At 45.1% G+C, this 12,272-nt stretch overlaps 1 protein-coding gene across 2 annotated transcripts in view; it reads left to right on the forward strand.

Annotated features, from left to right (window-relative positions):
* The window catches only part of PRKCB (protein kinase C beta), a 472,648-nt gene that overhangs the window by 238,951 nt on the left and 221,425 nt on the right, over positions 1-12,272 (forward strand). For both annotated transcript variants that reach the window (XM_063934744.1, XM_063934743.1), the window contains exon 3: positions 10,176-10,258. In XM_063934744.1, coding sequence (XP_063790814.1) covers positions 10,176-10,258 — 83 coding nt within the window. The remainder of the gene's footprint in view (positions 1-10,175; positions 10,259-12,272) is intronic.

The following is a 12,272-nucleotide window of genomic DNA, read 5'->3' on the forward strand; positions in this document are numbered from 1 at the left end:
TTTCACCAAGGTAATGGCTGAAGTGATGGTACTCCTGCGCAGGCAAGGAGTCACAATTATCCCGTACTTGGACGATCTCCTGATAAAAGCGAGATCAAAGGAACAGTTGCAGAAAAGCGTGTCGTTCTCCCTGACAGTGCTGCAGCAACATGGCTGGATTCTAAATCTACCAAAGTCACAGTTGTTTTCAACAACTCGGCTGTCTTTCTTAGGCATGATTCTAGACACAGAACAAAAGAGGGTGTTTCTCCCGATGGAAAAAGCCCAGGAACTCCAGAACAGGGTCAGAGACCTGTTAAAACAAAAAAAAGTGGCAGTCCATCAATGCACTCGAGTACTGGAGAAAATGGTGGCGACCTACGAGACCATCCCCTTCGGCAGGTTTCAGGGGAGGACTTTTCAGTGGGACCTTCTGGACAAGTGGTCCGGGTCTCACCTTCCAATACATCAGAAGATAACCCTGTCCCCCAGGGCCAGGGTGTCTCTCCTGTGGTGGCTGCAGAGTGCTCATCTTCTAGAAGGTCGCAAGTTCGGCATTCAGGACTGGGTCCTGGTGACCACGGACGCGAGCCTCCGAGGATGGGGAGCAGTCACACAAGGAAGGAATTTTCAGGGACGGTGGTCAAGCCAGGAGGCTTGCCTACACATCTACATACTGGAATTAAGGGCCGGTTACAACGGCCTACGACAAGCGGAGAATCTTCTTCGCGACCTACCGGTTCTGATTCAATCAGACAACGTCACAGCTGTGGCTCATGTAAACCGCCAAGGCGGTACAAAGAGCAGAGTGGCAATGGCGGAAGCCACCAGGATTCTGCGGTGGGCAGAAAATCATGTAAGCGCTCTGTCAGCGATATTCATTCCGGGAGTGGACAACTGGGAAGCAGTCTTCCTCAGCAGACACGATCTCCATCCAGGAGAGTGGGGACTTCATCAAGACGTTTTTGCAGAGATAACAAGTCGTTGGGAGCTTCCTCAAATAGACATGATGGCATCACGCCTCAACAAGAAGCTTTGGAGGTATTGAGCCAGGTCAAGGGACCCTCAGGCAGTAGCGGTGGACGCCCTGGTGACACCATGGGTGTTTCAGTCGGTCTATGTGTTTCCTCCTCTTCCTCTCATCTCAAAAATATTGGGAATCATTAGACGGAAAAGAGTACTGACAATACTTATTGTTCCATATTGGCCTCGAAGTGCCTGGTATTCAGATCTTCAGGGGATGCCCACAGAAGATCCGTGGCCTCTTCCTCTCAGAGAGGACCTGTTGCAGCAGGGGCCCTGCATGTTCCGAGACTTACTGCGGTTACGTTTGACGGCATGGCGGTTGAACACCGAATCCTAGTGGAGAAGGATATTCCGGAAGAAGTCATCCCTACTCTGATAAAGGCTAGGAAGGAAGTGACGGTGAAACATTATCACCGTATCTGGAGAAAGTTTGTATCTTGGTGTAAAGCCAAGAATGCTCCTACGGAAGGTTTCCACTTGGGCCGTTTTCTCCACTTTCTACAGACAGGAGTGGATATGGGCCTAAAGTTAGGCTCCATTGAGGTACAGATTTCGGCCTGTCTTTATTCTTCCAGAAGGAATTGGCTTCTCTCCCAGAAGTCCAAGCTTTTGTAAGGGGAGTGCTACACATCCAGCCTCCTTTTGTGCCCCCAGTGGCACCATGGGACCTTAACGTAGTGTTACAGTTCCTTAAATCGCACTGGTTTGAGCCGTTTCAAACAGTTGAATTGAAATTGCTCACTTGGAAAGTGGTCATGTTAGTGGCCTTGGCATCAGCAAGGCGGGTGTCCGAATTGGCGGCTTTGCCTCACAAGAGCCCCTATCTGATTTTCCAGGTGGATAGAGCGGAATGGAGGACTCGTCCTCAATTTCTACCTAAGGTGGTTTCGTCTTTTCCAATGAACCAACCTATTGGGGTGCCTGTGGCTACGGGGAACTTGGAGGAATCCAAGTCCCTGGATGTAGTCAGGGCCTTAAAAATTTATGTAGCCAGGACGGCTAGGGTTAGGAAAACAGAGGTTCTGTTTGTCCTGTTTGCAGCCAACAAGGTTGGCGCTCCTGCTTCTAAGCAGACTATTGCTCGCTGGATCTGTAACTCGATTCAGCAGGTTCATTCTACGGCTGGATTGCCGTTACCAAATTCGGTAAAGGCCCATTCCACTAGGAAGGTGGGCTCTTCTAGGGCGGCTGCCCGAGGCGTCTCGGCATTACAGCTTTGCCGAGCAGCTACTTGGTCGGGATCAAACACTTTTGCAAAATTCCCGCTCGGTTGGGAGCTTTGGTATAAACCCCATGGTCCTTACGGAGTCCCCTGCATCCTCTAGGACATAAAAAAAAATAAGATTTTAAACCTACCGGTAAATCTTTTTCTCCTAGTCCGTAGAGGATGCTGGGCGCCCGTCCCAGTGCGGACTAAATCTGCAAGACTTGTATATAGTTGTTGCTTACATAAGGGTTATGTTACAGTTGGAATCGTTCTTTGATACTGTTTTTTGTTCATACTGTTAACTGGTTGTGTATATTCCAGGTTATATGGTATGATTGGTGTGGGCTGGTATGAGTCTTGCCCTTAGATTAACAAAATCCTTTCCTCATATTGTCCGTCTCCTCTGGCACAGTTCTCTAACTGAGGTCTGGAGGAGGGGCATAGAGGGAGGAGCCAGTGCACAACCATACTAAAAGTTCTTTATAGTGCCCATGTCTCCTGCGGAGCCCGTCTATACCCCATGGTCCTTACGGAGTCCCCAGCATCCTCTACGGACTAGGAGAAAAATATTTACCGGTAGGTTTAAAATCTTATTTTTGATTAGCCATAAACTGCTGCTTTCATGCACTTTTATTGCACCACTTGTTCAGAGAGTGGTTATGTGTCTTAATCTTCCTGATGACAGAGATTAGAGATCTGGAATCTTGCATCATATCTCTTGCCAGTTGCTGGCCAGGAAAACCAATTAGCCAATCTGCCATACTTACAAGTTGGCCATTTCTCGTTTTCACAAATTACAGGGCTCTCGTGCCGTCAGGTCTTTATCTCTTGCAAATTACTGACTGCGATTTGTCCCTCAGTGTGTGTTTGATAACTTTATTATCGAAATAATAATAGGAATTACAATTTAACTTTCTAATTGGGCAGCTAAATATGCTGCAGCGTGGTCTGGCTTTCCTAGTTGTAATTGGAAGCGATGCTTTGTACATGTCCCCTGTGTATATCTGCATTACGCAGAGTTCAAGGCTGTCTCTTGAATTTCGATCAGGTTTCCTTCCAGGCTGCAGTTTATTATGAGGAAGGAGACTTATCCTTATGCTGGGTTTGAAACTCTTTCCAATTACACAGGCAGGATTGGGTTGTTCAAATCCCACATCTACTCAATATGTCTTTTTTTTCTTTTCTTTTTTTTTCTTCTGTATACTGCAGTGTATATAGAACAAAATCATGGCTCTATTTATAGCCAGGCCTGCCCCCATGACCCTGTGCCAGGAGCTCTGCCCCCCCCCTCCCCGCCCCCCCCATGACCCTGTGCCAGGGGGCCTGCCCTCCAGCCTCCATCCCCCTTGATCCTGGGCCATGAGGCCTTCACCCCATGATCCTGGTAGAAAGAGTTGTGAGAGGTGCCATATATGCACATAGTACAGTTTGTTTTATATTTCCGTAATTGACCATGGTTGGTAATACCATTTACAAGATTATATATTTTTTCACGTAGCATAATTGAGCTTTGGCCAATTGAATCACCAAAGCTATAACACAGGGCCCTACACACTGGCAGATAAAATGCACGATATGAACGTTCTCGTTCATTAATGAACAAGAACTCGTTAGTTGGTGCCTACACACTGCACAATATTATTAACGATGCACGACCCTGCGCTCGTTAATCGTTGGTGCCCCGTCGCTTATGCGTGCATGCCAATATGGATGAGATTAGCGCCGGGTGACGGGGGGAGAAGAAACTTCACTCCCCCCTGACACCCCCTCCACGCCGCCGGGTTGCCCGTCAGTCGTATCCGCCATCGGGCAGCTTGGCGGCGGATTGGTAAGTGTGTATGGCCCATGCAATTACCTTTGATGGAATTTAGAACATTGGTGATCACAAAATATTTCATGTTTGTGTCAGTTTTGAACTCTTGTAATTTTTTATGCTTATTTATGGACAACCTTTTCAATATTTTAACTTAACATTTATATGCCAAAGTTTTTAAGATCTATTAATTTTTAACGCTGACATTGCCCCTTGTAACTGTAATTCACTGATAACGGTCTATGGATTCAGTATGATATCCCAATGGATGGAATCCTGGCGGTCAGAATACAGACAGCGGCATCCTGACCATCAGAATCCAGACAGCCCCCAAAAAAATTACCGTAACCCTCACCTGTTCCCTACCCTAACCCCTACCTCCATTATGGGTGCCTAAACTTAGCCCCCATTTCCCGATATCTAACTGTACCCTTCCCGTCCCTGCACCTTAGCCCTAATTCCTCTGCTAATGCCTAAACCTAACCTCCCACCCCACGGCGTCCCGCTGAAAGAACAATCAGGTTTCTGGGCGTCGGTATTTTGACGGTAGGATCCCGACCTCCGTCTTATGACGTCCTTCGGGATTTCGGCGACAGTGTTTCGACTGCCAGGATCCAGTCCTTTAGGAAATTAACTACATCACCTTACTACGTTGTGCTAGGCATGTGTGGAGAGGTTATGTAACGGCCATCTCACAGCCGGGATCCCACCGTCTGTATTGTGACCAGTGGTTTCCTGAGCGCCAGTCACACATACCCAACCCTTACCTGGTATAGTAGTTTGTTATTTCCACTTGGATACAACACAGAACGGCTGTGGGGATAGAGTAGTCAGTGGCTGGTGCAGCCCTCTGATGTGTCCAATGGGGTGTGGTATGGTATGCCGGCGGCCGGGCTCCCGGCGCCGGAAGCCCGACCACCGGCATACCGACAGCGTGGCGATCGCAAATAAGCCCCTTGCGGGCTCGCTGCGCTCGCCGCGCTATGTGCGCCACGCTATTTATTCTCCCTCCAGGGGGGGTCGTGGACCCCCACGAGGGAAAAAACTGTCGGTATGGCGGCTGTTGGGATTCCGGCGCCGGTATACTGTGCACCGGGATCCCGACAGTCGGCAACCTGAAGACCACCCGTCCAGTACAATGACATGTCCATATGATTTAAAATCTTTGGCAGAAAACACAGAAGGATTTTACTTAAAGGAACTGGAAGGCAAGTACAAACTGGCCAATCAATATGGCCTGAAGGTGAAAATCCGTTCAATGATTGGATGGTGATGTCTGTCTTCTCGTCCAAGATCTTGCAGTTAGGTTGACTTAACACATCATGCTGCATGGTCATCCTGTTGTGAGTGTTAGTGGGGTGGGTAACTGTTTGCCTCGTGATACGTACTAACCAAATGCCACTCTTTCTGCTAAACAGCAAATACAGACTCCCAGTACATATCGCCGCTCCTCATAGTTTCCAGGGACTTACAGTATTGTATGCATAGGCTTATACCTGTACTCTATAGGGGAGATTCAAATGTTTAAAAAGTCAGTTGGGAGTCTGTTTTTTCCTATCTTATAGACCGGGAAAAACAGACACCCAACTGACTTTTCAAACATTTGAATTCCACCCTATTTATGTTATTTATTTACTGTAATGTTAAGTTTTGTCTCCCTGTCCTGTCCTTTGTACGGCGCTGCGAAACACGTGTGGCGCCTTATAAATCTAATAATAATTAGAATATCCAGAATACCCAGCATGTTTTGACTTTCCCAAATGTGATTGCTGTATGAGTTTTTGCCATAATTGTGGATGCACCACATAGACTACAATCTGCAGAGATATGAGGTATGGCTTTCCCTCAATTTGCCTAGTGAAAATGGATATACTGTAGAGAATGGCTACTTTTATTGCTTGTTGCAGCTGTCTAGTTTTATAGTCTTCTCGCTTCATTCTCTGCAGTTATTGTACAGCATACAGATGTGTCCTCACACACTATCGCTGCAGTTGTGCCAGGCTATATATGGCTCCATTAGGAGGGACGAGGATGAGATGGAAAGAAAGGAGAGATAGGGCTCGCCGTGATCCCCTCATGTGTACACACAAATATACTTGCTGCTTCCCAGAGAAAAGTATTTACCCAAATCATACATGAGTTTCCTGTACATAATGCTGCCACTGTGGTAAAATCTGCTATTGCCACCCACTGCGCATTACACTCCTCAGAGTTAGGTGTCAGCCCAGCAAAACGAAGCAGATCTGAATAAACGAAAATGGGTGCAAATGCACTTTTGCATATATTGTTTTATGCAGGGGAAATTGCATAGTCTAGCTTTACTTACGCCAAACTGTAAATTAGGCACTATAATGATAATACCTATTGCCTCCTAGCCGTGCCATCAGCCACCAAAATTGTCCTTTCACTGCTGAACAAGTTAGCGGTCTGCAGACAATTTTTTTTCCCCGTTACCCCGAAGCCTAATTCCTACCATTTATCCGTGTTCCCACATTATTAACGTCTGAGCCCACAACGGCTTTTACACAGCTGTGCCAATGTTCTTTGATGTGTCCCTGAATAGATTATATATCTGAGTTGCCTATGGACCCACAAAGCGTGATGGTTGCCTGTCCTCACTGCTACAGATGCCCAGCTTCACTAAGAAGCATGCTGGGAGTCTAGTACGGCTGTGGCTCCATTATATATACTCACTCATTATCTGGCTTCTCTGATTGGGGGGTGCGACTTTGGGTAACACCCGTCATGTCAACATCAGCTTTGGTGTGTGGCAAAAATGGGATAGATACGTCTATATTACTTGACGTCCTTCTTGTTCTTTTTGGACTAGTCCTACATCTTTATCAGTCAATATTACACAGGAATTTTTCTAAATGTAACTTGATTATGGGATTTTTGGGCGTGCTAAGCTGCACTCCAGTACAGAACATCTCTGATGACCTCTCTTTGCCGCCTGAAGGCTGCCAGCCGTGTGACATACCGCTATAGTCCCTGGTAGGGACACAATAATTAACCGCCTCATGCAACTCGGGAGGCGATTGCACGGCTGGTGACTTTTCCAGGTGCCACGGAGAGTCTTGGGAGGTGACAAGTAGATGGATATTTAATGCTATGTTCAATTATTAAGATTAAAATGAAACCTCAAAGGGTTGCAAGGAAAGGGTGTAACACAACACTGCAGCAGGGGGCACCTGACTTCTGAGAGTCCTTGTCTGCACTAATCAGCTAAAAAATAAATCCGCTGCAAAATGCTAATGAATTCATGCAGCAGGTCGAGCAGAGGCTGTGCCGCGGAGGGGAGTATTTGTATAAAGGAATGGGATTCCCTGCTGCGGGCTAGCTGCTATCTGACATTACGGCATCTTTTGTCTGTCCCAGACCACTTATTTCAGTGCGACCGCTGCCTTGTGAGGTGATATTGATTTTAACCCTTTCTCCATGGGGCAGCGCGTTGGGATATTCTAGACTGGAAATCCTAAGCCTCTCCTGAACGCAGCTTGGAGCGGGCTCCGGAACCCCTAGTTCCGTAATGAATTAATAATGTTTTGTAACGTTTGATTACTTGTGCTGTTGTCTGCTTTAGAAGTATATTTTTGTTAAAACATAATTGGTATGGGATTCTGTTTATTTGTGTATAAAGATCAGATTATTTGTTTTGTTTGTAAATATATAGTAGTTCTGCAACAGCAAAAAAAGGCTAATTTAAAGGTTTCTTATCCTAATATGGTGATAAGTTAAAAAAACTAAAACAAAACACAGCTGTTGGGAGTCCAGCAGTGGACAGCTTGTATGGAAACTAAGGGGGACATGTACTAAGCAGTGATATAAGTGGAGAAGTTGCCCAAGGCAACCAATCAGCATTGATGTCACATTTCTAATTTGCATACTTTAAAAGTAAACAGAGCAGCTGATTGGTTGCCATGGGCAACTTCTCCACTGGCTCCCTTCTCCACTTTTATCACTGCTTAGTACATGTCCCCCTAAAGAAGACTTTCTGATCTGTCGGTGATGCACCCCTTGCAATACTCTTTAGAAAGCTACCTAGGGGTGAACATTAAACACAGGGCACACAAGACTGAACGCCACTGCATATAGTAATATGGGGGGGGGTCTATGTACTAAGCCTTGGAGAGAGATAAAGTATCAACCAATCAGCTCCTAACTGTCATTTTTCAAACAAAGCCTGTGACATGGCAGTTAAGAGCTGATTGGCTGGTACTTTATCTCCATCCACTTTATCTCTCTCCAAGGCTTAGTAAATAGACGCCATAGAGAGAAGTGGGGCTGTGTGATTCCATAGATGCGTACGACTCAGAATACAGGCGTATGGTCACTGTGGCATTCTATTCTCATGTGTTGCAGGTGTCCGGAATTGTAATATAACCTTTGCAAAGTTGCAGGTTCCTTTTCCTCATGGGCAGATGTATTAAGCCTGGAGGAGTGATAAAGCAGTGATAAGTGCAAGGTGATAACGCACTATCTAATCAGCTCCAATATGTAAATTGACAGTTAGGAGCTGATTGGCTGGTGCATTATCACCTTGCACTTGTCACTGCTTTATCACTTCTCCAGGCTTAATACATCTGCCCCAGGGTTCTTATGCAGTTTACAGGGAGCCTAGCATTTGACAAATTGTTGGCACAAATAGCATGCAGGACTATGACACGGATTATTCTCTGGTATATATTATAGATCAACGCTACTCCGAATTTGGGTGGGATGTAATGCAAGTCAGATCAAACTTAGGATGTATTTTTTTTTTTTTTTTTAATAAAGGAGCAATCATGTACATGATTAAACCATACCTTGTACATGATTGCCCCTTTAAAAAAAATGTCCAAGTTCAGCCGGCATCTTTCACAGTCGCCAATCTCGGACTACATTACGTCCTAGCCTTTTTTTATTTTAATATGACTGCGTTTTCTGTTGGTGTTGCAGCAGCTTGAAAATCTTTCCACACCTCTACTTGGCATTTTGCAAACAAAAACACTCACTTGTGTGTTAACGCGTTTCGCTTTTACTTTCACGCTATCTTGTGAGTGGAGAGGCAGTGATACTCCATTATTATTATTATTTTAATTCTCTTATATATAACGCTCCTCTCCAATAGGACTCAAGGAGCTTTAGCAATACATGAACATAATTCAGCACTTTTGATTTGCGTAAAAAACAGAAACCGTGAATATAATATAAAAGTGAGGCAGCAATTTTGAGTCATATGTGCAAAGGTTTATGCCTCCTACCCACAAAGGATCCAGATGAGGCAGCCATCTTGGGCGCGCTACATAGGTTACAATATGAGAGATAAGAAATTAATGGAAGTAAGACATACAAGGCTAAAATTAAAAGAGCCTAACAGGATACTGATGTATAATTAGTTCCACACGCTGTTTATCCTGCCCTTGAAAGTACGAGGCGAAGCAGCCACCTAGGTCGCACCGCATAGGCTACAGTGTGCAGGATTAGCAGTGTGTAGAAGTGCAACATGCAGGGGGGGGGGGGGGGGGGGGGTAAAAAAATAAAAAAATACAGCAGGTTGAAGTGGACAGAGATACTGGGTAGCATTGGGAAGAAGGCGAACAGCGGAGGGATGCGGCAGTATGGAGAGACATGTAAAGCGGTGTACTGCAGATAGAAATACATGGTAAAATTGATTAATAATACAGGTTCCATACTGCAAAATGCCTCTGGGATCCCGGGCGCCGGCAACATAACCGCATCCCTGCAAAATGACTGAGGACAGAGGGCCTAATTCAGACCTGATCGCAGCAGCAAAATTGTTAGCTAATGGACATAACTGCAGGGAGGGGGGAGCAGATGTAACATGTGCAGAGAGAGTTAGATTTGGGTGGGGTGTGTTGATTTATGATTATACCACACTCGTCAGCAGAAACAGAACGGGTGTGGAAGGGGGTGGAAAGAATTGAATACCGCCTCAGGATTGCTGACTAACTTTTATATTAAGGATTTTAACATTTTGTTGATTTTATTTTTTGAGCACGATTTTACGCTGGATCTGAACTTCTCTTCCAGTGTCAATGTGAAATGTTGGATTAGGAAGGTATTTTATTGACTTAAGTATGTAAAATAGCCAGTTGACCTTATTCATTCATTCATTCATTCATTCTTTCTTTCTCTCTTCTCTCGTAGTTTGCTGTTTTGTCGTACACAAGCGCTGTCATGAGTTTGTCACGTTCTCTTGCCCTGGTGCTGACAAGGGTCCTGCATCTGATGTGAGTATTGGGCCTTCAAAGGGAATTAATACTACACGTGTGTGTCGTGGTGCTGCAGAAAATGTCAGCTGCTCGTCAGAGCCCCCGTCACATGACCTCAGGGTCCCGTAATCCACGGATGCAGAATTTGTTTTCCATCTCCTCTATTAACCTTTCTAGCAAGATGTTCTCGATATGTGCATACTAATGCAGTCCTACTATGAATCCACTTGCCTTGCTTGATGAAGAGGGAATGCACACAGCTTCATTAGTTTTTGTGTGTTCATGATATTAAGGCCATGGCGTGTTTGATAAATTGAGCTTTTTTTTTGCCCTTTGATAATTGTTACATGTTTCAAAAAGATAGAATGTTGGAGCTTTTGTCTTAAACTGAAAATGTATTCAGTTTAGTGAAAAAAATGAAATTTAACCAACCTGAAGAAACCAAACCACTTCCAATAATTGCTGATTACATTAGACATGCGTATAAACCATGAAGTCATAGAGACTGGGATGACATTTTTCACATTATCTGAAGACCCTAAAATGTCCTTCAAGTCAATAACAAAAATAAAAGACAGCGTTTCAGGGACTGATCTCTCATCTGTGCGTTGGTCCTAAACAAATTTCCAGAGCCCAGTTGTTACGTAGCCCAAAATGTTCCTGGCAGAAGAGGATCTAGCAGCGGCTTATACAATATCTGTATATTACATTTCTATATTTAGACTCAAAATTGCATAACCGCATCCTAGAGCTGTGTATTGAAATATTTATTAAATGGGTACCCTATTATTGCCCCTACAGAATCTGTCCTAGGTGGGGATCCGGTCTGAAGATCGACAATGTTTAGGTCGACCACTGTAGATCGACAGAGTTGCAAGGTCGACAGGGTTTCTAGGTTGACATGTGCTAGGTCGACAGGTCGACATGAGTTTTTTCAAATAAATTTCTTTTTTTTAACTTTTTCATACTTAACGATCCAGGTGGACTACGATTGGAACAGTGATCTGTGCCGAGTGAAGCGGCAGCGGAGCGAGGCACCTTGCCCGGAGCTCGCGAGCCATGCAAGTGGACACGGTGCACTAATTCGGCTTCCCGGTCACTGTACGCAGAAAACGACACCCCCCAAAAAAACAACCTCATGTCAACCTTTCGACCTGTCGACCTAGCACATGTCGACATAGAAACCCTGTTGACCTTCCAACTCTGTCGACCTAGTGATTGTCTACCTATAGTGGTCGACCTAAACATTGTTGACCTAGACACTGTCGATTTGATGATCCACAGCCCCTAGGTGGCCATTAATGCCTCTCCTACAGTTTGATTGGCAGCCATACTGAACAGTAAATAACATAGGGGTGTAGGCAATGTCGTATGGGGATACAGTAAATTTATCTAAATTAAAATCCCTACGGTCAAAATCCCGACAATCATTGACCGATGGTCAAAATCCCAACATGGTCAAAATACCGACATTTGAAACACTGACAAGGTCAAAATCCCAACATTTAAAGATGTCGACAGGTCAAAAAGTCGACATGCGTTTTTCATGATTTTTTTTTTTTTAAACTGACTTGTTTATACTTTACCATCCCAGTGAACCTGGAGGGGGAATATAATAGTGTGCCGAGCGCAGCGAGCCATGCAAGGGGACGCGGTACACCTATACGGTGTCTATGTCAACCTATGCCGACATACACACAAAAAACAATGAAAATCTTGTCGATTTTTTGACCTATCGACATTTTAAATGTCGGTATTTTGACCTTGTCGGAATTTTGACCGTCGGTCAACTTTTGTCAGGAATTTGACCGTAGGGAATTTGATTGTAGGTATTTCATACTGATCCCGTCGTATGCCCTAAGCATGGGAGCTGGGTAGCAGATTACACACAGGCTTGTGGGGTAGGGGGCTGGGGGTGATAATACACCCGTACTTGCTGGAGCAGTGGACAGAACCGTCATCAGCAGTGCAGGCTGTGTTAGGAGCAGGAACTTCAGCAGTAGCGACGTGTCAGTCACACAAATCTGCTAAT

Source organism: Pseudophryne corroboree, chromosome 7 (assembly GCF_028390025.1).
Source record: "Pseudophryne corroboree isolate aPseCor3 chromosome 7, aPseCor3.hap2, whole genome shotgun sequence".
NCBI lineage: Eukaryota > Metazoa > Chordata > Amphibia > Anura > Myobatrachidae > Pseudophryne > Pseudophryne corroboree.